This window comes from Nerophis ophidion, linkage group LG23, assembly GCF_033978795.1.
Source record: "Nerophis ophidion isolate RoL-2023_Sa linkage group LG23, RoL_Noph_v1.0, whole genome shotgun sequence".
NCBI lineage: Eukaryota > Metazoa > Chordata > Actinopteri > Syngnathiformes > Syngnathidae > Nerophis > Nerophis ophidion.
The window spans coordinates 12,061,706-12,089,332 of NC_084633.1; the positions used below are offsets into that span (position 1 = coordinate 12,061,706).

Here is a 27,627-nt window from a genome sequence, read left to right on the forward strand (position 1 = left end):
CAATGCTAAACAAACCGTGAGCTGAGGTTTTGACCCTCGTGTGGTGTTCGGGTCTGTGGGACACGTTTTCATTTTTATTAAAGGAAAAATGATAATTAATTAATTTTTCAAATTGAGACTCACTGGCTTTGGCTCATTTTCTGTGAAGAACATGTATTAGAATACAAATTTAATGACCACACACCATACACCCCCCTCACACATTTCTATTACATATAAGATGTCCGGGTCCACTGGATACGGGGCTAATAGAAATATGGAAATTGATGTTCTGTGTATTACACAGTAAAAAATAAAACACAGTGAAATTCTGGACGGTTAATAATGCTGTTTAATTTCTAAATATCGAGAAAAAAAAAATCATTTATTATTGCATTTTAGGCAACATGGCTCACTTCCAGGAAATGCGCAATCCTACTGTTTGCAATGGCGGAAAACAACACACGGACCTCGCTCTTTGGATGCTGCCCTCCTAGTAAACAAAATCTGAAGTCTGACGTAAAATGAATTTTCAAAACGGTAAAAAATATAGATGTTATCATCATACTATCGCCGAGATACGCTCTTGTACTTGGTATCATTACATTGGATTGGATGTCAGGTGTAGCTCATACTTGCCAACCTTGAGACCTAGGAATTGGGGAGATGGGGGCGGGGGGAAGGTGTATATATATATATGCAGTATATATATACACACACACACACACACATATATAAATACATACATATATACATACCATGAATTGATTAATGTGGACCCCGACTTAAACAAGTTGTAAACGTATTCGGGTGTTACCATTTAGTGGTCAACTGTACGGAATATGTACTGAACTGTGCAATCCATCCATCCATTTCCTACCGCTTATTCCCTTTTGAGGCTACAATCGGGCGGAAACCGGTGTACACCCTGGACAAGTCTATACACATATACATATATATTATACATATATACATACATATGTATACATACATACATATATATATATATATATATATATATATATATATATATATACATGTATATATATACATACATATGTATACATATATATATATATATATATATACATACATACATACACACACATGCATACAAATACAGACATACATATATATATACATACATACACACACACATACATATATACATATATATATATATATATATATATATGTCGTTCAGCCACCATGTTCAATGGAGATGTCTGATGTACAAAATTTGCAGGCAGCATAGTCCTTCCCCTTTAAGCTGTCCTGGATGAACAAAATTATTTTTTCCAATCATTTTGGAACTTGCAACCGTACTTCTTCTTACTCGCCGTCGCCATGTCTCTTCTTCGTTATTCTGCCTCGTCTCTGTTATGTTTTTGGACATTACTACTTGCCGTACTTTTGAAGCAATGCATGATGGGAATCCGGATGTTGTGTGTCAGTATATTAACGTGTCGGCTGGAATAAACACGCGCTGAGAAATAGGTCCGTGTCTGCCTACTTTATGGGTTATAGATAAACCTATGGATAACGGAGACATATATAATAGTCTCCTTTTCAGGTGAGAGAGGACACTAAAAGGTGGTGCCTTTAAAGGCACGCCCCCAATATTGTTGTCCGGATGGAAATGGGGAGAAATTCAGGAGAATGGTTGCCCTAGGATATTATCGGGAGGGGCACTGAAATTCGCGAGTCTCCCGGGAAAATCGGGAAGGTTGTCAAGTATGGTGTAGCTTACACCTAACATCAGTCAAAGAGCTTCATTCTGCAGACACATTAAGCTCACTGTGTCAGTCTGAAGTTGATTCTCTACCTGTAATAAAACACATGCCTCAGTCAAGGACACATTAGGAATATGAGATGCGTGTTTCTACAAAAGAGAGCCACCCGAACACCTTCCATGGTCATAATGCCGAGTTCTAAAGGTAACAAGCACATTCAAAAACCCTTTACTTGGTTCACCAATACAAGCAAGACCACAGTATGCCCACGCGTTCGATCACGTAGTCCAAACCCACTCACGCTTGTGGTTGTGTCTAATTTCGCCAGAGGCTCGTGCTAAACAAAAGGAACTATAGGACCCTAAGTCCAGAAAATGATACCATTTTTCCCGTCTCTCGCTTTCCCTTTTTCTGCCCTTCCAGGAACCGCAGATCGACAGCTCCATGGCCAGCGCCAGACCAAAACTATGAAGGGTATTTTCAGGACTGTAATTTTAGCAACACATGCTATACACATTTTCATAAAGAATCAAACACTCAGCAAATGTGGATGCCCAGAAGATACAATGACAATTTGAGGAGGGGCCAAAAAACACTAAAATGTCTCGCCAAAGCACATACGGGTTAATGCTCCAATTAAAGGGCTGTTTGCAACTTGCTCAAGGTTAAATTTTTTAAACCAAAAAAAAAATACAACAAAAACCCAAACGTGTAGCTCATTTTATCATTAGGGGCCAAGAGTTTCTTAGCCATATTGTTGGCCACAGCAGTACTCACTTGTAATATACTTTTCCACCACTCGTGGCAGTAATGACAATCTCAAACAAACAGAAGAAGTCAAAGATATTTTTAAGCACAAAAATTATGACCAAACTGGTGAAGCTGTATTACTATTCGCACTTTAATTTTATTGACAATTTAGTTAAGAAACATATCCATTATTAATCTAGTTCAGGGGTGTCAAACGTACGGCCTGCGGGCCGGATCAGGCCCGTGAACAGGTTTTATCCGGCCCGCGGGATGAGTTGGCTAAGTATAAAAATGAGCCGAAATCTTTGAATGAAAGAAACTGCTGTTCTAAATTTGTCTACTAGATGTCGCAACAGCAATGCTTTGTATCGTTGTAGATTATGCTACATATGTAAACAAAAACAAAAAACACATCATTTTAGTGCAACAGTTGAGGAAAATGAGCAAACTACATAAATAGCATCCTGTAATTTAATTTTGATGTTTTTTTTTATGTTGATAGATTGAAAATTAACATCGATGAGTTGACTGATGAACATTATCCCATAATTTAGTATAAATAACCACAAATGAAGATTGAAAACTATTAACTGCAACATGTAAGTGTAAAAAAAAACAACAACAACATTATGATTTGTAAACTTTCTGAATGAAATTGTTCTATTTTTAAACAAAGAAAACAATCTAAAGTCGTCTTTATTTCTAAGTTATCGTGCCGTGGTTTTACCAATCTAATTGACACCCCTGATCTAGTTTATTTATTTAGGCACCACATAGGTACGTAAATGTGTTTTTCTTATGTTTTTTTTATATATATTTTTGATATATTTTGATATCTTTGTTGCTCATGACGTCATGTCCGGTTGCAGACTCGCACCAGCTCAAACACTTGGTGAGGAAACAAGCCCTCAAGCAGCACTCAACCAAATGTTCCAATCTTCAATGATGGTGTTCTCCACTTTTCAAGAATGTGCTAGCTCGGTAACAATTTACATTGGCTTTTTTCATATACAGTAAGTAAATTCTACTGACTAGCATTACCGATTTCACATGGCATTGTCAACACCTCCAACTGTGGTAATGAAAACTCCTACGATACACGTTACAATCAAACAGCTGGTGTGTAATAAGAACTATACTTACAGTACAAACACTTTTGAGGCACAACAAAAGATTTGATCGGCATATTGGCAAAGGCAGTTATATACTCCTGCAATTTAATGTCTTTGAATTACCACTGCATGGAAAGTATATTATCTAATATTGTTTCTTATGGAGAAAATTGTTGAATATACAATCTTTTCTATTTGCGAACTCTGTTCAAGAACCAATACATCATTATAAATCGAGGTTCCACTCTATTATAAGTTTTGCAATACAGGAACATTTATCACCTGCTTCCAATTAATGCCTCCTTGTGGTTGACATTAACGGGAGTATTTACTGTATTCCATACTTGCCAACCTTGAGACCTCCGATTTCGGGAGGCGGGTGGTGGGGTTGGGGGTGGGGAGGAGGCGTGCTTGGGGGCGTGGTTTGGGCAGGGGGCGTGGTTAAGATGGGACGAGCATAATTCACCAACTCGAGTATTTCATATATATTTCATATATATATATAAATATATACATGTGTATGAAATACTTGCCTTTCAATGAATTCTAGCTATATATATTTATTTTATTATATATATATATATAAATAAAATAAATGGTTGAATTTCAGACCGCACCTATCAAATACACTGTAATAAAAACACAGTTCTACTTACTGTACTGTGCTTGCTGGTTATTAAAAAAAAAAAAAAACACTTACCCTTCACTATTTGAGTAACCTTTGTCCTGCCATTTGCGTACTGGCGAGAGTCACTTGCCGTCAGGTGCACAAAACCACGTAAAACGTTGGCCAATCAAAAAGCAACCCCATAACGCTATAGCCAACATTCACCAGAAGATGGCAACAGACAACATAGAATCACTCTATTACAGACGGCATCGCCATGGCTGTAACTTCCCCGTTCTTCTGCTTCGTCTCCTTGAGTGTGCAGTTTTTTATTAAAAATCTGTAGATTTTTTTAACGTGATTGGCCAGGCAAGCTGTTTATATAACAGAAAAGCGGACGTAAAAACAGGCTGTCTCCACTCATGTCCGCATGGAGCTGGAGGGGGCGTGAATTTCGGGAGATTTCCGTGAGAAAATTTCTTCCGGGAGATTTTCGAGAGAGGCGCTGAATTTCGGGAGTCTCCCGGAAAATCCGGGAGGGCTGGCAAGTATGGTGTATCAACATAAAGTTAGCAAAATGTAAAAAAAAAAACTAGGGATGCACCGTTTAATCGGTAACCGAATATAGCAAAAAAAGCCACATTCGGCCTTCGGTGGAATGAGTTAAATGCAAGGCCGAATAGTGGCGTGTGACGCAATGACGCAATTTTTTGACGCGGTGACGCAATCAACCAACGTGCAGTGACGCGGTGACGTTGTAACCAGGCGCCTTCGGAAAAATGTCAGCAGTGTGGAGATATTTTAAAGTGTCGGAAAGTGACAAAAGTATTGCAGTTTGCAACGAATGTTCAGCCAAACTGTCTCGAGGAGGTGCCTCGTGGCCGACGTCTTTGAGAGGACGAAAAAGTTTGTGACTGACAGTGCCAAAGCAAACGGAATTACAAAGAAGGTAATGGAGTTTATGGCTTTGGATGATCAACCGTTTAGTGTTGTGGAGGACACTGGCTTTCGGAGACTCATGGAGCACATTGAGCCCCGTTAAACGATACCGAGCAGACGGTATTTCTCTGATGTGTGTGTGCTGTTTACATTATTAGCCTGTTGTGTAGGCTACCTGTGTAAGCGTATGAGGTTACAAGCACACACTTAATTGAGATTTACTTGAGCCTTCTGTTTACATTTTTAGTCTATCTACTGTGGCTAAGCAGACTTTTGCCAAAAGGACAATAATTAATTTGTTGTGGGGTTATCCACTTTAATGCACTTTATTTTTTTTGGAATGCATGTTTTGTTTTAAGGCCTAATATAAATGAAAAACTTTGTGCTTTTTTGGAAAAGCAAAGGCTACTGGAATATTAAAAAAATGTCAATATTCAATAAAAATTTACTTTATTTAAAAAACATGTCTAAAAAATTTTTGTAGGCTATTTATGCAATATAAAAAAAGATTGTGAAAAACTGCATTCATTATTCGGTATTCAGTATTCGGCCTTCAGCCAAGCTTTTAAATTTTATTCGGCTTCGGCCACAAATTTTCATTTCGGTGCATCCCTAAAAAAAACATTATTTGGCCTCGCTTACACCCAATGAACTAAAGTGCAATACTTTTCGAATGTCTCAGGCATTCCAACTCTGATCTTCCCAACCAAATCATGATGTCAGATCAGCTTATTTTTCATTTCAAATAAAAGTAGGGGGTTTATATTGTTAGTATTGGACCCAGGACCAATCCATCTCCGGTGTCTATTGGAGGCTTTCATTTCTCAGTGATAAAATCTGTCTGGCAAATTAAAAGGGTTGCAAAAGACCACGGTTGTCACAGCACTTGGCGACTGGCTGTTCTTGGTCAAACCAGACAGGACCAGATATCTAAAACTCAATCTCGTCCCATCTCTCAGTTGTGGGACAAAGCGAAAAGCCTTCCAGCGACCTAAATACACCCAGACTCTTACAAATCACCCTGATTACAGATGCAGTATGCACGACTCCTCCTGTCCAAGACCTTAATTACCCGGTCTTATTTCCTATAAATACAGCAGCGCGGGGCCATAATTACAGTCTAACTTCACCCCACCTGGCTATGGGAGGATTGGCCACCCGAATGAGACGTATGCATTTAATTATATTCCCATTGGGGGAAGCAGGACACCAGTTGCCACAAATAAAGTGTCCCAGTGCAGAAACTGGCTCTAACAAGTCCTGATACATCCTCCAAGTAGTAAATATAATTACGCCTTGACGAAAAATAAATGTTCATTGTCGTCATCAAGCGGTCCATAAAACCAAAAGGATAGAGTTGAGCTGCTGTGGGAGTCAGGTTAGTATGTGCCTGCACGAGCATTCATGGTAGAACGATACACAAACCTGCAGCTAGGTGGCAGCAGTGCGCAATTTAATCAACACACTCCCTCTTCTAACCTCTGGTGACTTTTTTTTTTTACAGATAAAAAAAAAATAAAGAGCCTCAGAGAGTGTGTATATACAGTAATATTGCTTGTATTCCGACAAATGATTTCTTCCCGGGAAGTATGAACGTCGTGGTGGCTTGTGCAGCCCTTTAAGACATTTGTGATTAAAGGCCTACTGATATGAGATTTTCTTATTTAAACGGGGATACCAGGTCCATTCTATACGTGATCATTTTGCGATATTGCCATAATTTTGCTGAAAGGATTCAGTAGAGAACATCGACGATAAAGTTCGCAACTTTTGGTCGCTCTTAAGAAAGCCTTGCCTGTACCGAAATTGCATAAAGGGAAGAAGATTAAGAGCTATTCAGTAGGATTTAAGTTCCAAGCTTACATCACACTCAAATTTTTACTGCATGCCTTTGGTAAGTGCCGGAGTGAGAAGATTTTTAAAAATAATTAGCGCATGCTTACTTTTAATGCATGCCTTTGGTAAGCGCAGGAGTGAGAAGAGGTTTTAAATTAATTAGCGCCCCGGCGGCAATTCAAGGAAATACGGTATATTGTGTTTTTTATGTTGATATAATAAAAAATAAAAAAATTATTTATTTCTTGTGCGGCGGGGTACCAATCGGTCCGCGAACCGGTACCAGGCCGCGGCCCGGTGGTTGGGGACCACTGCTGTAAATGGAACAATGTAAAAGGAGGATTACATCCAAATTCATCAGGACAACCTAAAATCATCAGCCCGGAGGTTGGGTCTTGGGCGTAGTTAGGTGTTCCAACAGGACAATGACCCCAAACACACATCGTAAGTGGTAAAGGAATAGATAAATCAGGTTAGAATTAAGGTTTTAGAAAGGCCTTCCCCAAGTCTTGACTTAAACGTGTGGACAATGCTGAAGAAAGAAATCTATGTCAGAAAATCAACACATTTAGCTGAACTGCACTAATTCTGTCAAGAGGAGTGGTCAAAAATTCAACCGGAAGCTTGTGGATGGCAACCAAAAGCGCCTTTTTGCAGTGAAACTTGCCAAGGGACATGTAAGCAAATTTTAACATTGCTGTATGTATACTTTTGACCCAGCTGATTTGGTCACATTTTCAGTAGACCCATAATAAATTCCTCAAAGAACCAAACTTCATGAATGTTTTTTGTGACCGTGCTCCAATCACTCTATCACAAAAAAAATAAGAGTTGTAGAAATGATTAGAAACACAAGACAGTCATGAGATTATGTTCTTTACAAGTGTATGTAAACTTTTGACCACGACTGTATTAGTGTTTATCACATCGGCACTGTTGGGGAAGTCCAACACGGTAGACACGGACGCCTGCACCCTGTCAAAGGGGATGCGGGGTAAATAGGAAGCCATGCAGCCTCTCCCATTCCCCAGAAGGAAGTGACTCTGACACTTTCAAACACATTGGAAATGAAGTTGACACCTGACTAAGCAGGAGGAGCAGACCAAATAGGGAATTCCAAGCCTCGAATAAATTTGATTTGGGCTGAAGCCATGTGGTTAGACCAGAGGCAGACACTGTGTGTGCTGACTCAGGCCACTCCACACACTCCCTATTTGGCCCTCCAAGACTCACCAATGAGTGGGAGGTTTGGACGCACATTTTGAAGTTGACATCTTTTGCTCCGGAAGAGTCAAAGGCAGGATCTTCGCCAAACAAGTACGGTTAAAGGCCAACTGAAATGAGATTTTCTTATTTAAACGGGGATAGCAGCTCCATTCTATGTGTCATACTTGATCATTTTGCGATATTGCCATATTTTTGCTGAAAGGATTTAGTAGAAAACATCGACGATAAAGTTCACAACTTTTGGTCGCTAATAAAAAAAGCTTTGCCTTTACCGGAAGTAGCAGACGATGTGCGCGTGACGTCACGGGTTGTAGAGCTCCTCACATCCTCACATTGTTTACAATCATAGCCACCAGCAGCTAGAGCTATTCAGACCGAGAAAGCGACAATCTCCCCATTAATTTGAGCGAGGATGAAAGATTGCTGGATGAGAAAATTTAGAGTGAAGGACTAGAAAAAGAAAGAAAAAAAAAGACAGGGCAGTGAGATCGATTCAGATGTTATTTGACACATTTACTAGGATAATTCTGGAAAATCCCTTATCTGCTTATTGTGTTGCTAGTGTTGTAGTGAGATTTTACTGTCGTACCTAAAAGTCGGAGGGGTGTGGCCATGGGTGTGGTGACCGCCAGTGTCTCTGAGGGAAGCCAGGTTTCTCGACGAGGCGAAGCGAAGGCAGTCGGTCGGGCTGGGCTAAGCTTTTTTCCCCCCTCCTCCACGGTGGAAGCATACCACTTTCGGGGGCGGCCGGTCGGAGGAGGCAAGACAGTACGCAGCTGCCTTCAGATGTTGTTAGACACATTTAAATAAATAAATAAATGGGTTGTACTTGTATAGCGCTTTTCTACCTTCAAGGTACTCAAAGCGCTTTGACACTACTTCCACATTTACCCATTCACACACACATTCACACACTGATGGAGGGAGCTGCCATGCAAGGCGCCAACCAGCACCCATCAGGAGCAAGGGTGAAGTGTCTTGCTCAGGACACAACGGACGTGACGAGGTTGGTACTAGGTGGGATTTGAACCAGGGACCCTCGGGTTGCGCACGGCCACTCTCCCACGGCCACTTTCCTAGGATCATTCTGGAAAATCCCTTATCTGCCTATTGTTTTAGTGACATTATACAGTACCTAAAGTCGAAGGGGTGTGGCCACGGGAGTGTTGACACCAGAGTCTCTGAGGGAAGTCACGCGCTGCAGCAGGACGAAGCTCCGCTGGTTTCTCCGGTGAGAGCTGACTTATTACCACAATTTTCTCACCGAAAACTGCCGGTTGACATTTGGTCGGGATCCATGTCCGCTTGACCGCTCTGATCCATAGAAAAGCTTCACATTTTGGAATTTGAAACAAGGAAACACCGTGTGTTTGTGTGGCTAAAGGCTAAAAGCTTCCCACCTCCATCTTTCTACTTTGACGTCTCCATTATTAATTGAACAAATTGCAAAAGATTCAGCAACACAGATGTCCAGAATACTGTGTAATCATGCGATTAAAGCAGACTACTTATAGCTTGGATCGGGCTGGAAAATGATGTCCACTACAACCCGAGACGTCAAACGCACGCGTCATCATACCGCGACGTTTTCAATACGACACTTCGCGGGAAATTTAAAATTGCAATTTAGTAAACTAAAAAGGCCTTATTGGCATGTGTTGCAATGTTAATATTTCATCATTGATGTATAAACTATTAGACTGCGTGGTCGGTAGTAGTGGGTTTCAATAGGCCTTTAAGTTGTGCTCGCGACAGTATGGTTCAAGAATTGTGATGTCCCCAATCAGATTTCTTACCGATATCAAGCAATACTAGCGATGTCAAGTAATATCGTTCAACCAGTAATTACAGCACTCGTGAGAACAAAGCTGTACGTCAAGATGCCAAAAAGTAGTTCCTCGGGGTTAGCTCTTACGGTAAAAATGTTTCCACACTTGTTAATGGGCAGTCAATCTGCGATGTCAAAAATGTTAGAATAATTATGTATAAGTTATCACACAACTCTAATGCTTAAAGGCCGTTGCTATAGTTATTATCAATTGTGCTGAAGTTGTACTTTTCTATCTGTGCAAAGGCACACAACTTGTAATCTTCCATTGCGAGTTGTCTCACATCAGCAGTTTGTTTCGCATCAGCAGTTTGTCTAGCATCAGCAGTTTGAAATCTCGAGTGTCAGCACATTTGCATTCTGAATAATCATGTATTGTGTTTACTGGGGCGGCTTGCATCCTCCCCCCTTCAGAAGCAGCCTCAGTGATGTTAACTAGGGAACTCCCAAATAAATAGTTGAGCACGTGGGACTGTATCTTAGAGCAGTGGTCCCCAACCACTGGGCTGCGGCTCGATTGGTACCGGGCCGCAAAATAATTTTTTTTTTCTTATTAAATCAACATAAAAAACACAAGATACACTAGCAATTAGTGCACCAACCCAAAAAACCTCCCCCTCGCCTGGCCGCGGGACAAATTATCAAGCGTTGACCGGTCCGCAGCAACAAAAAGGTTGGGGACCACTCTTAGAGCATAGGGTGGAACTGTAACTGAGTGTACAGCCCCAAACGTTTCTCCTCATGAGCAAAATTTAACTCTGTCTCTGCCTGATTCCTTCTTCTTGTAATAGATAGTTCAGTGTTTGAAACTGACAAAAAAACGAGGCATTCGAAACTGCATGGAAGCTCACGCTCAAATGCATGAACCTTATGATTCAACACTTTGGCATTAACACGGTGTTTCTTAACCATATGCCCGGGGCCCATTGTTGTAGGCTGTGAGGGCCCCCGAGAGGGCTGCCATAAAATAATTGTTCCTCAGCTGTGGTCCGTATAAGCCACAGCGTAACCCAGTTGCAAAAACTTTTCCACCACATGCGGCAGTAATGACAATCTCAAACAAAGGAAGTCTGGAGCTAACGTATGAGAGAAGTTTCCTCAGCGCAAAAATTATGACAAAAGTGTTGAAGCTATTTTTTTCATATTCACTTTAATTCTATTCACAGTATAGTTATGAAACATTATTATTTAGCACAACATAATTGTATGTAAATGTATTTTTCATCAGTTACTTATGTAGTATATTTGGTTAGTGCCGTATTTTCCGAAATATAAGACGCACTAAAAATCTTTTTTTTTTTTTTTTCTCAAAACTCCACATTGCGCCTTATAACCCTGTGCGCCTAATGTAAGGAATAAGTTTGGTTGAGCTTACCCACCTGGAAGCAATGTTATTTGGAACATGGTGTAATGATAAGTGTGACCAGTAGATGGCAGTCAAACATAAGAGATAAGAGTAGGCTGCACCATTTGATGTTGGTATTATTATGGTGTGTGCGTGTGTATAAGGTAAGACATATCTGCTCTGCGATGACTTGGCGAATTGTCCAGGGTGTACGCCGCCTTCCGCCCGACTGTAGCTGAGACAGGCACCAGCGCCCCCCGCGACCCCAAAGGGAATAAGTGGTAGAAAATGGACGGATGGATATTATCTGTTGTTTTGTTTGGCAATATTATGCAAAAGCAACTTTTCTTACCTTCTGGTACCTGCTGATTTGTATTTGGGATCTGCATAAATCCTAAAAAATCCCGCATGTCCGTTTTTGTAGTCCATGATGACACCGTAGTAGATAAGCTTCTTTTTTTTTCTCTCTATCTTCTTGCTATGTGACATTCATCCTCCGCTGTTGTCATTTCTAATATAAATTAGTGTAAAGTTCTTACATCCATCAGTAAACTTGCCATGAAAGCGCTAAAACATACCGGTGTAGTGAGTTTACATTATTCACCCAAGAAAATTTAGTTATTAAGAGTTCCGGCTTGAAGATGATCTGTAAAACATAATCTATGCAACATTTTGACCAAAGAACCACCATTACATGTTATGTAGACAATAATAACATGATTCCTTTAATGAGCCATACAATCCGGTGCGCCTTATATATGAAATAAGATTTTAAGAAAGACCATTTCGCGATATTGCCATATTTTTGCTGAAAAGATTTAGTACAGAACATCGCTGATAAAGTTCGCAACTTTTGGTCGCTAATAAAAAAAGCCTTGCCTGTACCGGAAGTAGCAGACGATGACGTCACCAGTGTGAGGGCTCTTCACATCCTCACATTGTTTATAATGGGAGCCTCCAGCAGCAAGAGCTATTCGGACCGAGAAAGCGACAATCTCCGCATTAATTTGAGCGGGGATGAAAGATTCGTGGATGAGGATATTGATAGTGAAGGACTAGAAAAAATAAAATAAAATAAAGTTTTAAAAAAAAAGTCGATTGCATTTGGAGCAATTCAGATGTTTTTAGTCACATTTACAAGCATAATTCTGAAAAATCCCTTATCTTTCTATTGTGTTGCTAGTGTTTTAGTGAGTTAAATAGTACCTGATAGTCGGAGGGGTGTGTTGACGCCAGTCTCTGAGGGAAGTCACGGCAGCTGCATGGACAGCGCAAGCTCAGCAGATCTCCGGTAAGAGGCGACTTTTTACCACAATTTTCTCACCGAAACCTGCCGGTTGACAAGTGGTCGGGTTCCATGTTCGCTTGACCGCTCTGATCCATAGTAAAGCTTCACCTCCGGGAATTTTTAACAAGGAAACACCGTGTATTTGTGTGGCTAAAGGCTAAAAGCTTCCCACCTCCATCTTTCTACTTTGACTTCTCCATTATTAATTGAACAAATTGCAAAAGATTCAGCAACACAGATGTCCAAAATACTGTGTAATTGCGCGATGAAAAGAGACAACTTTTAGCCGGAAGTGGTGCTGGTTAAAATGTCCCCTCCAACCAATAACGTCATCATTCTGCGACGTTTTCAACAGAAAATTTAAAATCGGAATTTATTCAACTAAACCGGCTGTATTGGCATGTGTTGCCATGTTGATAATTAATCATTGATATATAAACTATCAGACTGCGTGGTCGGTAGTAGTGGGTTTCAGTACGCCTTTAAAATGTTCATCTGTACTGCTTTTTTTAAATACACACAATACTGTAAACGTGTAATGTTGGGTACTCACCTGAACAGGTTTCAGCTGGGCCCTGGGGTCAAACACTCGCAGCATCTTGTCCTGGATCGACAAAGACAAGAGAGGAATATTTGTCAGTTTTTTTTAATACACTTGCAAGTTTTCCAAAAATGACCCTTTGCAGTTAAATACTCAGCCTCATACTCTGGCTGACATTTTCAAACACTTCACTAAAATGGGCTTCGTGTGGTTATCAAAGAGTACATCGTCCCGTTATCTGTCAGTTTAATCAGTGCGCTTCATTATTAGCAAGGCGGCGACCTCGCCACAATCCCGCCCGTTCAAACACATTCGGCATCAATCACCGCGGCCAATCAGAGGGGATCACAGATGATTGGGAGGAAATGGACCCTAATGAAATCAGGCTGTGACCGGGGGCCACCACAGAAAGGGTGTCACTCTGAATTGTGCGTGAGTGAGTGTGATAGCAGCTGCAGTTTCACAGAAAAGCAACAACATGTTTGTTTTTTCGAACTTATTTACTTTTGTCTGAACATATGCAAGAATTATTCTGTACTTGCCATTCATGAAATGCATGTGTAAAAGAGTACAGTTCGTAGCACACTTAAACCACAGAAAAGAATGTCAAGTGTGTGTGTGTGTGTGTGTGTGTGTGTGTGTGTGTGTGTGTGAGTAGCAAGGCCACCCACAGACGACGATGCCCCCGAGCTGTATCTTTTTTGTGACCTAATCCTGAACTTCACACACACACAATCTATTTTTCATGTAGGAATACCGTATAGTTCCTCATATACACGTTGTGTAAAAGGTAAATAAAAACAGAATACGATGATTTGCAAATCCTTTTCAAACCATATTCAATTGAATAGACTGCAAAGACAAGATACTTAACATTCGAACTGGAAAACATAGTTTTTTTTTGCCAAATATTAGCTCATTCGGAATTTGATGCCTGCGGCGTGTTTCAAAAAAGCTGGCACAAGTGGGGAAAAAAGACGTGGAAAGTTGAGGAATGCTCATCAAACACTTATTTGGAACATCCCACAGGTGAAAAGGTTAATAAGGAATAGGTGGGTGCCATGATTGGGTAAAAAAGCAGCGTCCATGAAATGCTCAGTCATTCACAAACAAGGATGGGGCGAGGGTCACCACTTTGTGAACAAATATGTGAGCAAATTGTCCAACATTTTGAGAACAACATTTCTCAACGAGCTATTGCAAGGAATTAAGGGATTTCACCATCTATGGTCCGTAATATCATCAAGTGGTTCAGAGAATCTGGAGAAATCACTGCACGTAAGTGATAATATTACGGACCTTCGACCCCTCAGGCGGTACTGCATCAAAAACCGACATCAGTGTATAAAGGATATCACCACATGGGCTCAGGAACACTTCAAAAAAGCACTGTCAGTTACTACAGTTTGTCGCTACATCTGTAAGTGCAAGTTAAAACTCTACTATGCAAAGCCAAAGCCATTTATCAACAACACCCAGAAACACCGCCGGCTTCGCTGGACCCATGCTTATCTAAAAAGGACTGATGCAAAGTGGAAAAGTGTTATGTGGTCTGACCAGTCCACATTTCAAATTGTTTTTGGAAACTGTTGACGTCGTGTCCTCCGGAAAAGAAGCATCTGGATTGTTATAGGCGCAAATTTCAAAAGTAAGCATCTGTGATGGTATGGGTGTGTATTATTGCCCAAGGCATGGGTAACTTACACATCTGTGAAGGCACCATTAATGCTGAAAGGTACAAACAGGTTTTGGAGCAACATATGTTGCACTCCAAGCAAAGGTATCATGGATGCCCCTGCTTATTTCAGCAAGACAATGCCAACCCAAGTGTTACAACAGCGTGGCTTCATAGTAAAAGAGTGCGGGTACTAGACTGGCCTGCCTGAAGTCCAGACCTGTCTCCCACTGAAAATGTGTGGCGCACAATGAAGCCTAAAGTACCACAACAGAGACCCCGTACTGTTGAACAACTTAAGCTGTACATCAAGCAAGAATGGGAAATAATTCCATCTAAAAAGCTTCAAAAATTGGTCTCCTCAGTTCCCAAACGTTTACAGAGTGTTGTTAAAAGGAAAGGCCATGTAACACAGTGGAAAAAAGGCCCCTGTGTCAACTTTTTCGCAATGTGTAGCTGCCATTCTAAGATAATGATTATTTGCAACAACAAAAAAATCAGTTTCTCAATATGAACATTCTTATCTTGTCTTTGGAGTTTATTCAATTGAATATAAGTTGAAAAGGATTTGCAAATTATTGTATTCTGTTTTTAGTTACCCTTCACACAATGTGCCAACTTCACTAGATTTGGGTTTTGTAGTTTATATGTGTTTTTTCACTTAATTACTAAGTACCAGGCATCTACTTGGGGTAAAAAAAATTCAGACTTTTTTAAATTAATATTTGTATTATTAACTGTCATATTTTCTGTGCTTTACTCAATTGCAGTATCTCCTTAAACCGCAGCTGTACAGATGCCATGTCTTCTCTAGCCAATTACAACCAACTATGTATGTTTGCACACTCAACACCACTCAACAAGCACTTGGCGTGGAAACAAACAGTAAATCAGTCAGCATCAACTCGGCCACCCTGCCTCTTCAAAGGTGAAATGTTTCATGCCAACAAGAAAGGTCTTAAAGGTTCCATAAGACTCCCCTTTCGAAAATGTGCTCGATGCTATTTGGATATGATATATACATGCTATCAATTCATCACCTACAAATCTGGCAATAAAAACTACAACTAAGATTAACATTACTAACAGCTGGTACGCTGCAAAAACTGAAATCTACGTAAGATTAAATATCTCAAATAAAAGGTGATATTTGCTTATTTTATGTCTGATAAGATAATTCTTCTCACTAAGCAGATTTTATGTTAGAGTGTGTAACTTGTTTTCAGTGTTTTGGTCCTAAATGATCTCAGTAAGATATTACAGCTTGTTTCCGACATTTTATGACCTATATTGAGTAAAACATGCTTGAAACTATTTTTGTCCAAATGTCCAAAACACACCCAGCAATGGAGCACAGGAAGGCGGGGAAAAAGAGGGGGAAAGGTGGCCAAAATGGTCAAAAGTCCCAATTGTGTCCAAAATACCTCCCCGGGTTCCAGTCCCACGAGTCCAGCCACCGGCCGCAGAAGTCCGGCGATGCGAAAAATGTCCAAAACGCTCCCAGCAAAGTCCCAAAGGTAAGTGAGGGAGAACAGTGAGAAAAGTTGGCAAAAGTCCCTAAAAATGTTCAAAATACCTACCCAGGTTCGAGTCCCATCCGGGTTCGAGTGTGAGTTCGAGTGTGATTTTTGAACATTTTACCGACTTTTCTCCCCGCCTTCCCGTGGGACATTGCTGGGTGCGTTTTGGACATTTCGGGCATCCCGGCCGGGCAACGGAACTTGTGGGACTCGAACCTGGGTAGGTATTTTGAAAAATGTTTGGACTTTTGTTGACTTTTTTAACTTTCATCCCCTCTCCCCATGGGACTCAGCTGGTTGCGTTATGGACATTTCGGACATCCCGGGACTTGCGCGGCCATACATAAGGTTTTATGTTCGAGTGTTTTACTTGTTTTAAGGGTTTTGGTCCTGAATGATCTCAGTAGGATATTGCAGCTTGTTGCTGAGATTTTATGACCTATATTGAGTAAAACATGCCTGAAACAATTTTTGTCCAAATGTCCAAAACACACCCAGCAATAGAGCACAGGAAGGCGGGGAAGAAGAGGGGGAAAGGTGGCCAAAATGGTCAAAAGTCCCAATTGTGTCCAAAGTACCTCCCCGGGTTCCAGTCCCACGAGTCCAGCCGCCGGCCGCAGAAGTCCGGCGATGCGAAAAATGTCCAAAACGCACCCAGCAAAGTCCCAAAGGTAAGTGAGGGAGAAAAGTGAGAAAAGTTGGCAAAATTCCCTAAAAATTTTCAAAATACCTACCCAGGTTCGAGTCCCATCCGGGTTCGAGTGTGAGTTCGAGTGTGATTTTTGAACATTTTACCGACTTTTCTCCCCGCCTTCCCGTGGGACATTGCTGGGTGCGTTTTGGACATTTCGGGCATCCCGGCCGGGCAACGGAACTTGTGGGACTCGAACCTGGGTAGGTATTTTGAAAAATGTTTGGACTTTTGTTGACTTTTTTAACTTTCATCCCCTCTCCCCATGGGACTCAGCTGGTTGCGTTATGGACATTTCGGACATCCCGGGACTTGCGCGGCCATACATAAGGTTTTATGTTCGAGTGTTTTACTTGTTTTAAGGGTTTTGGTCCTAAATGATCTCAGTAGGATATTACAGCTTGTTGCTGAGATTTTATGACCTATATTGAGTAAAACATGCTTGGAACTAGAATATCAACTGTTGCATACCTGTGTCATTCATACTCACAAGTATAAAACTACTTTTTTAAAGTAATCATTTCTTATTTCAAGCATGTAAAAAAAAAAATCACGATGTGTCTCATCATGAAATGGATTTTGCTGTTTAATTTTCAATGAAACAATAGAAAATACGTACTCGTATAGTAGTACAGGTGTTACTAGTGAGAATATTCTTATTTTAAGGTATTTTTGGATCCATTGAGGTTAGATAATTTTACTTGTTTTGGAAAGTCTTGACAAGCCAAATTTTCTTGTTCTATTGGCAGATAATTTTGCTTAGTTTAAATAAAATAGCCCTCATTTTTGTATTTTTTTTTCTTGTTTTTCAACACTGACTTTTTGACTGCCAGGCAAAAGTGTGCTAATAACCATAGAAGCAGACGTTATGGAGAGCGCAAACTCACTTTGCATTGCTTCTATTGCCGAAAAAGTTTCGAAATCTGACTTTGTGAGTCGTCTCTTCAGACGACCGCAACTATCTGGCTGTGCAAACACTCCGATGAGGGTCCACTCTCTTACAGATGTGTCCACCAAGCAAACACCCACGAAAGCCTATGACAATAATCCACACTTAGTGCCCCACCTCGGCTCATAAATGCACAGATGGAGGGCTGAGATAGTGGAATGTGTATGTTTGTATGTGTGTGTGTGTGTACATGTGTATGCGTGGAAGCAGCAGCTGTTTAATCAAAGTGACAGGGCCTCTTTTCATAAGCTGCTCTTAATGAGTTTTTGCCCACTTCTCTGCCACACACAACTCTCGCTCGTACGCAAACACACACACACACACACACACACACACACACACACACACACACACACACACACACACACACACACACACACACACACACACACACACACACACGATGGGAATCTTCAAGCCGGGGCGCTCTCTTTGCCCCTCAAACACACTTTGCCGCCAGACGCCAGCTTCCCGTCTCCCACGGTTACACGCCCGTAGGTGACTGGCAGGTTGGGGAACAGGACATTTCTATTCTGTGTAAAAAAAATTAAAATTGGGCTGCGTTGTGAAAACGCTTTATATACGCCGTATTTTTTTGACTACACTGCAAAAAGTCACTGCTTAAAAACAAGGGGGTGGGGGGGGGAATACAAAAATTAGGGGTATTTTACTTGAAAGAAGCAAAATTATCTGCCAATAGAACAAGAAAATTTGGCTTGTCAAGACTTTCCAAAACAAGTAAAATTATCTAACGTCATTAAACCCCCAAAATACCTTAAAATAAGTATATTGTCTAAAAATGCGTTTTCCCATCGATAACATGACATCATCACGCCAAGTACGTGCTCTTTCAGTCACTTAGTGAGCAAGGAATATATATATAAATATATATGTATATTTATATATACATATATATACACATATATACATATATTTATACATATATATATATACACACATCCGGTATATATGTATACATATATGTATACATATATACCGGGGGTAGGAAACCTATGGCTCTAGAGCCAGATGTGGCTCTTTTGATGACTGCATCTGGCTCTCAGATAAATCTTAGCTGACATTGCTTAACACGATAAGTAATGAATAATTCCGCTGGTAATCACAGTGTTTAAAATAACGTTCAAAAGACAAGACATTCTCATGCATTTTAATCCAACCATCCATTTTCTATCGCACCTGTTCAAGAAGTCGCATTAATGGTAAGAAGTATTATATTTATTATTGGTTAGCTTTGGAATAAGTGAATTATATTTATATAGCGCTTTTTCTCTAGTGACTCGAAGCGCTTTACATTGTGAAACCCAATATCTAAGTTACATTTAAACCAGTGTGGGTGGCACTGGGAGCAGGTGGGTAAAGTGTCTTGCCCAAGGACACAACGGCAGTGACTAGGATGGCGGAGGCGGGGGTCGAACCTGGAACCCTCAAGTTGCTGGCACGGCCACTCTACCATCCGAGATGTACTGCTCCAATAACAACGTTATTAAAAAGAATAAGAGACTTATTCTCTAAAAATGTTGGTCTTACTTAAAAATGCACACATTTAATTGTATTCAGTGTTGAAAAATATTATATGGCTCTCAGGGAAATACATTTTAAAATATTTGGCTTTCATGGCTCTCTCGGCCAAAAAGATTCCCGACCCCTGATATATACAAACCCCGTTTCCATATGAGTTGGGAAACTGTGTTAGATGTAAATATAAACGGAATACAAAAATTTGCAAATCATTTTCAAACCATATTCAGTTGAATATGCTACAAAAACAACATATTTGATGTTCAAACTCCATAAACTTTATTTTTTTTTTTGCAAATAATCCTTAACTTTAGAATTTGATGCCAGCAACACGTGACAAAGAAGTTGGAAAAGGTGGCAATAAATACTGAAGAACTTGAGGAATGCTCGTCAAACACTTATTTTGAACATCCCACAGGTGTGCAGGCTAATTGGGAACAGGTGGGTGCCATGATTGGGTATAAAAACAGCTTGCCAAAAAACGCTCAGTCTTTCACAAGAAAGGATGGGGCGAGGTACACCCCTTTGCCCACAACTGCGTGAGCAAATAGTCAAACAGTTTAAGAATGTTTCTCAAAGTGCAATTGCAAGAAATTTAGGGATTTCAACATCTACGGTCAGTAATATCATCAGAAGGTTCAGAAAATCTGGAGAAATAACTCCACGTAAGCCGCATGGCCGGAAACCAACATTGAATGACCGTGACCTGGCACTGTATCAAAAACCGACATCAATCTCTAAAGGATATCACCACATAGGCTCAGAGACACTTCAGAAAACCACTGTCACTAAATACAGTTTGTCGCTACATCTATAAGTGCAAGTTAAAGCTCGACTTTGCAAAGCGAAAGCCATTTATCAACAACATCCGGAAACGCCGCCGGCTTCTGTGGGCCCAAGATCATCTAAGATGGACTGATGCAAAGTGGAAAAATGTTCTTTGGTCTGACAAGTCCACATTTCAAATTGTTTCTGGAAAAATTCGACATTGTGTCATCCGGACCAAAGGGGAAGCAAACCATCCAAACAGTTATCGACGCAAAGTTCAAAAGCCAGCATCTGTGATGGTATGGGGGTGCATTAGTGCCCCAGGCATAGGTAACTTACACATCTGTGAAGGCACCATTAATGATGAAAGGTACATACAGGTTTTGGAACAACATATGCTGCCATCCAAGCGCCGTCTTTTTCATGGACGCCCCTGCTTATTTTAGCAAGACAATGCCAAACCACATTCAGCACATGTTACAACAGCGTGGCTTCGTAAAAAAAAAAGAGTGCAGGTACTTTCCTGGCCCGCCTGCAGTCCAGACCTGTCTCCCATCGAAATATGTGGCGCATTATGAAGCGTAAAATACGACAGCGGAGACCCCGGACTGTTGAACGACTGAAGCTCTACATACAACAAGAACGGGAAAGAATTCCACCTTCAAAGCTTCAACAATTAGTTTCCTCGGTTCAAAAATCAATCAATCAATCAATGTTTACTTATATAGCCCTAAATCACTAGTGTCTCAAAGGGCTGCACAAACCACTACGACATCCTCGGTAGGCCCACATAAGGGCAAGGAAAACTCACACCCAGTGGGACGTCGGTGACAATGATGACTATGAGAACCTTGGAGAGGAGGAAAGCAATGGATGTCGAGCGGGTCTAACATGATACTGTGAAAGTTCAATCCATAATGGATCCAAAACAGTCGCGTGAGTCCAGTCCAAAGCGGATCCACCACAGCAGCGAGAGTCCCGTTCACAGTGGAGCCAGCAGGAAACCATCCCAAGCGGAGGCGGATCAGCAGTGCGGAGATGTCTCCAGCCGATACACAGGCAAGCAGTACATGGCCACCGGATCGGACCGGACCCCCTCCACAAGGGAGAGTGGGACATAGGAGAAAAAAGTTTATTGAGTGTTGTTAAAAGAAAAGGTGATGTAACACAGTGGTGAACATGCCCTTTCCCAACTACTTAGGCACTTCTTGCTGCCATGAAATTCTAAGTTAATTATTTGCACACAAAAAAATTACGTTTATGAGTTTGAACGTCAAATATGTTGTATTTGTCATTCATTCAATTGAATATGGGTTGAAAATGATTTGCAAATTGTTGTATTCCGTTTATATTTACGTCTAACACAATTTCCCAACGCATATGGAAACGGGGTTTGTACACGTGACAAAACGAACAACAGCAGCAGAGCAAACGCATCACAGTTCCTTTTAACCACAGCCAACATGACGAGTGTGAAACGCACCCTGAAAGTAAAAGGGGGAGCCACACCTCATACCACAACAGCACACCACCCCTCATTTCAATAAAACGTTTCCTTTTTACTAAAGATGAATGGGCTCTTTCTTCCGTAATCTGCCCACCCTTCCCAGGCCTGTACACCCCCCGATGTTTACCCTATGGACTCACATGTGTGCGGGCCATATTTGCTTTAATAAGCCGGATTGAAGAGATTGGAAGGGGGCCGTCCGGGTTAAATGACACCAGAACCCAAGCGGGAGAGAACCTCGCTGGCCCCTCGTTGCTCTGATCCCGACTCATATTACGCCCGCTGTGCCGTGTTCTATCGGGCTATGGCGGGTGACGTTAGGTTCTGATTATCCTGTCAAGGTAAATGTCCTGATTGGGACTTGACCCGTGATGGGTGGAGTAATTTGTAACTTGTCAGGGCAAAGACAAACAAAGAAGATTGCACTGACAATCATACCTGTTAAGCGGACACATGTGGAGGATTTCGGAGCCGTTTTAGGGCAATTAAGATGATCGGGCGTCAGTAAACTACACATCTCGGGCTGCTTTTCACGTCAATCACATCTGTCTGCACTTGTGTGTGACTGCATAGTCTCCTCGGTGTGTTAAATAGCGATAGTTTTTCTACTTTTAGTACTACCGCAGAAGTCTTTTTTGTTTTGCAGGTATACCACCGATTTTGCTTACCATCACGGATGGCTTTGAATAAATAGTTTTGTGGTGTAATAAGTGAGTTAAACCCTTAAAAGCCTACTGAAACCCACTACTACCGACCACGCAGTATGATAGTTTATATATCAATGATGAAATATTAACATTGCAACACATGCCAATACGGCCGGTTTAGTTTACTAAATTACAATTTTAAATTTCCCGCGGAGTTTCTTGTTGAAAACGTCGCGGAATGACGACGTGTTCGCGTGACGTCACGGACTGTCAGGGAATATTAGCGCAGCAACATTTGCGGCTAAAGGTCGTCTCTTTTCATCGCGCAATTACACAGTATTCTGGACATCTGTGTTGCTGAATCTTCTGCAATTTGTTCAATTAATAAAGGAGAAGTCAAAGTAGAAAAATGGAGTCGGGAAGCTTTAGCCTTTAGCCACACAAACACACGGTGATTCCTTGTTTAAAATTCCCGGAGGTAAAGCTTTACTATGGATCAGAGCGGTCAAGCGAGCATGGATCACGACTACATGTCAACCGGCAGTTTTCGGTGAGAAAATTGTGGTAAAAAGTCGCCTCTTACCGAAGATCAGCTGAGCTTGCGCCGTCCATGCAGCTGACGTCGACTTCCCTCAAAGACTGGGCTCAAGACACCCGTGGACAGACCCCTCCGACTATCAGGTACTATTAAACTCACTAAAACACTATCAACACAATAGAAAGATAAGGGATTTCCCAGAATTATCTTAGTAAATGTGTTTAAAAACATCTGAATCCGTCCCAATGCAATCGCCTTTTTTTTTTTTTTTTTTACTTCATTTATTTATTTTTTTCTAGTCCTTCACTCTCACTATCCTCATCCACAAATCTTTCATCCTTGCTCAAATTAATGGGGAAATTGTCGCTTTCTCAGTCCGAATAGCTCTTGATGCTGGAGGCTCCCGTTATAAACAATGTGAGGACGTGAGGAGCCCTCACCCTTGTGACGTCATCGTCTGCTACTTCCGGTAAAGGCAAGGCTTTTTTATCAGCACCAAAAGTTGCAAACTTTATCGTCGATGTTTTCTACTAAATCCTTTCAGCAAAAATATGGCAATATCACGAAATGATCAAGTATGACACATAGAATGGACCTGCTATCCTTGTTTAAATAAGAAAATCTAATTTCAGTAGGCCTTTGAAAGCAAATGGTGACATTTAAAATGTCCTAATGTAGCACCTAGGTTTGTACGGTATACCGATATTAGTATAGTACCGCGATATTAATGAATCTTTCTCGGTACTATACCGCCTCTGAAAAGTACTGGTCCGCCGCCACTCCCTTACCCACGCGCTGCCGTCGTTGTTGTCACGTCGTGTCATTCCTGGTTTGCGAGCATGTTCGGCAGCGCACAATCATAGAGTACTTACAAGCAGACACAGTGTATAGACGGAAAAGGGAGAACGGACGCATTTTGGCTTAAAAACTAACGATAAAGGTGGAGTTATAACACTGAAACGCCCTCAGGAAGGGGTGCTTTAAAACATGGCTTGTTAGTTAGCGGCTAAAGTCCACCCGCAATCGGCAGTGTTTTAGCTAGTATTTAATCACTAATCCTCACCTCTATGGTGACAAAGTACGTTTCTTACAAATAAATAATAAATGATAAATGGGTTGTACTTGTATAGCGCTTTTCTACCTTCAAGGTACTCAAAGCGCTTTGACACTACTTCCACATTTACCCATTCACACACACATTCACACACTGATGGAGGGAGCTGCCATGCAAGGCGCCAACCAGCACCCATCAGGAGCAAGGGTGAAGTGTCTTGCTCAGGACACAACGGACGTGACGAGGTTGGTACTAGGTGGGAATTGAACCAGGGACGCTCGGGTTGCGCACGGCCACTCTCCCCACTGCGCCAAGACAAGGAAAGACAAGGAATAACTAAACAAGCGTCACTACACACCTTAGCTCACTGGCGTCAAAATGTAAACAAACCCCATTGGTGGATCTACATCTAACATCCACTGTAATGATACCAAGTACAGGAGCGTATCTCGTCGATATTAGTATGATTACGTCAATATTTTTTGGCATCACAACATCTTTCTTTTTTTTTTTAATTTAAATTATGTTTATAAACTCAGGAAATCCGTTCCTGGACACATGAGGACTTGGAATATGACCAATGTATGATCTTGTAACGATTTGGTATCATATTGATACCTAAATTTGTGGTATCATCCGAAACTAATGTAATGTATCAAACAATAGAAATTGTGCTGTCTTGGGCCAAGCACTAAATAGATGGATTTTAGTTCACTTTATTAGGAGACGTTGTTTTGATATACTAGTGTTTTGAGTAGAGATGTCCGATAATGGCTTTTTTGCTGATATCCGATACTCCAACATTGTCAAACTCTTAATTACCGATTCCGATATCAACTGATACAGATACATATGGTCATGGAATTAACACATTATTATGACCAATGTATGAATCTTTAACAACTTGGTATGGATTAATACCCAAATTTGTGGTATCATCCAAAACTAATGTAAAGTATTTTGGCATCACAACATCTTCTTTTGTTTTTGTTTTTATTTATATTATGTTTATAAACTCAGGATATATGTTCCTGGACACATGAGGGCTTTGAATATGACCAATGTATGATCCTGTAGCAACTTGGTATCAAATTGATACTCAAATTTGTGATATCATCCAAAACTAATGTAAAACATCCAAACAACAGAAGAATAAGTGATTATTACATTTCAACAGAAGTGTAGATAGAACATGTTAAAAGAGAAAGTAAGCAGATATTAACAGTAAATGATCAAGTAGATCAATAATTCACTTTCGACCGCTTGTCCCTCATAATTTTGACAAAATAACAGAATGAAAAATGACACAATATGTTACTGCATATGTCAGCAGACTAAATTAAGAGCCTTTGTTTGTTTACCTACTACTAAAAGACAAGTTGTCTTGTATGTTCACTATTTTATTTAAGGACAAACTTGCAATAAGAAACATATGTTTAATGTACCTAAGATTTTTTTTTAACATAAAACCAATAATGCCATTTTTTGTGCTCCCCTTTATTTACAAAAGTACTGAAAAGTACCAAAAAGTATCGAAATCATTTTGATACCGGTACCAAAATATTGGTATCGGGACAACACTAGTAGTAGCACCTCAACTTACAAGCTTAATTGGTTCCCGGACGGAGCTCTTAACTCAAAACACTTGCATATCAAAACAACGTCTCCTAATGAAGTGAACTAAAAACCATCTATTTGGTGCTTGGCCCAAGACAGCACAATTTTAACATGTACAGGCCTTTTAAAAAAACAGAATAACATGTGAAGTATGTTCTACCCACAGCTACAGTAGTTTTAAGATGTAACAATGCACAGCATCTCTACTTTGAGCTTTTTCCATCAAACACACCATCAGCTGATTTCCATATTTTCATGGATAAATGTACATCATTTAGAAATATTTTAACATTCTTGGCTGGTGTTGGGACTCATTCTGCGTCAGTATAGTGCAGACTAGCAGTGATACGCTCAAATGGTTACCTTATTTGATTATTTGAATTCAATGAATATCATCCACTTCTTCTCAGCACTGTCTTTCACACTCACCTTATTATTTCCCATGCTTGGATAAACAAAGTCATGACAATATTGAGCTATAAGCTAATGCGAGTAAGACCAACCAGATGTTTTGGGCGGAGCGTACGGGGTTGACTGTGACATTTGCTGGCGGGAATGCTTGCAACTCAAATTTTTCCTTGCAACTTAAAGTAAAGTATGTTATCTTTGCAGTGTATTTCCAATCATTTCTACAACTCTTATTTTTTTGGTGATAGAGTGATTGGAGCACATACTTGCTGGTCACAAAAAACATTCATGAAGTTTGGTTCTTCTATGAATTTATTATGGATCTACTGAAAATGTGAGCAAATCTGCTGGGTCAAAAGTATACATACAGCAATGTTAATATTTGGTTACAGGTCCCTTGGCAGGTTTCACTGGAAAAAGGCGCTTTTGGTAACCATTCACAAGTTTCTGGTTAAATTTTTGACCACTCCTCTTGACAAAATTGGTGCAGTTCAGCTAAATGTGTTGATTTTCTGACATGGACTTGTTTCTTCGGCATTGTCCAGATGTTCTCAATAGGGTTTGCAACCAAGTCTAATGAAGGCATCACATAAGCCCTATTTAAACGGACTCAGAGAAGTCAACAGGTGTCGTCAATCATATTCCCTCAGATGAAGTTAAGACGCCATGCCATGCAGCTAATATAATTTGATTTTAACTTTTCTACATCACAAAAATTGATTATGTATGTTGCTGTATGTATATTTTGACCCAGCAGATTTGGTCACACTTTCAGTAGAGCAATAATAAATTCATAAAAGAACCAAACTTCATGAATGTTTTTTTGTGACCAACAAGTATGTGCTCCAATCACTCTATCGCAAAAAAATAAGAGTTGTAGAAATTATTGGAAACTCAAGACAGCCATGACATTATGTTCTTTACAAGTGTATGTAAACTTTTGACCACGACTGTACATCCATCCATCCATTTTTTATATATACATATATAATGTAGACATATACACATATATCCATCCATTTTCTACCGCTTATTCCCTTTTGGGGTCGCGGGGGGCGCTGGCGCCTATCTCAGCTACAATCGGGCGGAAGGCGGGGTACACCCTGGACAAGTCGCCACCTCATCGCAGGGCCAACACAGATAGACAGACAACATTCACACTCACATTTACACACTAGGGCCAATTTTAGTGTTGCCAATCAACCTATCCCCATACATACATATATAGAGTGTATATACTGTACATATAAATATATACGTGTGGATGTATATATACATACACATGTGTACGTATATATACATACATATATATTCATATATATACATACACGGATATATATATATATACACACACAATTATATAGACAAATATGTGTGTATATATATATATATATATATATATATATATATATACACATACATACATAAATATATCAATATTTATATACTAATCCCTCATTTATTGCTGTTAATTGGTTCACAGGCCTCGCTGTAATAAATTAGTCAACGCAAAATATGTAATTATAATC

The 27,627-nt window shown here is 40.4% G+C and overlaps 1 protein-coding gene across 2 annotated transcripts in view; it reads right to left on the reverse strand.

Annotated features, from left to right (window-relative positions):
* The window catches only part of coro7 (coronin 7), a 350,254-nt gene that overhangs the window by 296,759 nt on the left and 25,868 nt on the right, over positions 1-27,627 (reverse strand). For both annotated transcript variants that reach the window (XM_061884835.1, XM_061884833.1), the window contains exon 7: positions 13,198-13,248. In XM_061884835.1, coding sequence (XP_061740819.1) covers positions 13,198-13,248 — 51 coding nt within the window. The remainder of the gene's footprint in view (positions 1-13,197; positions 13,249-27,627) is intronic.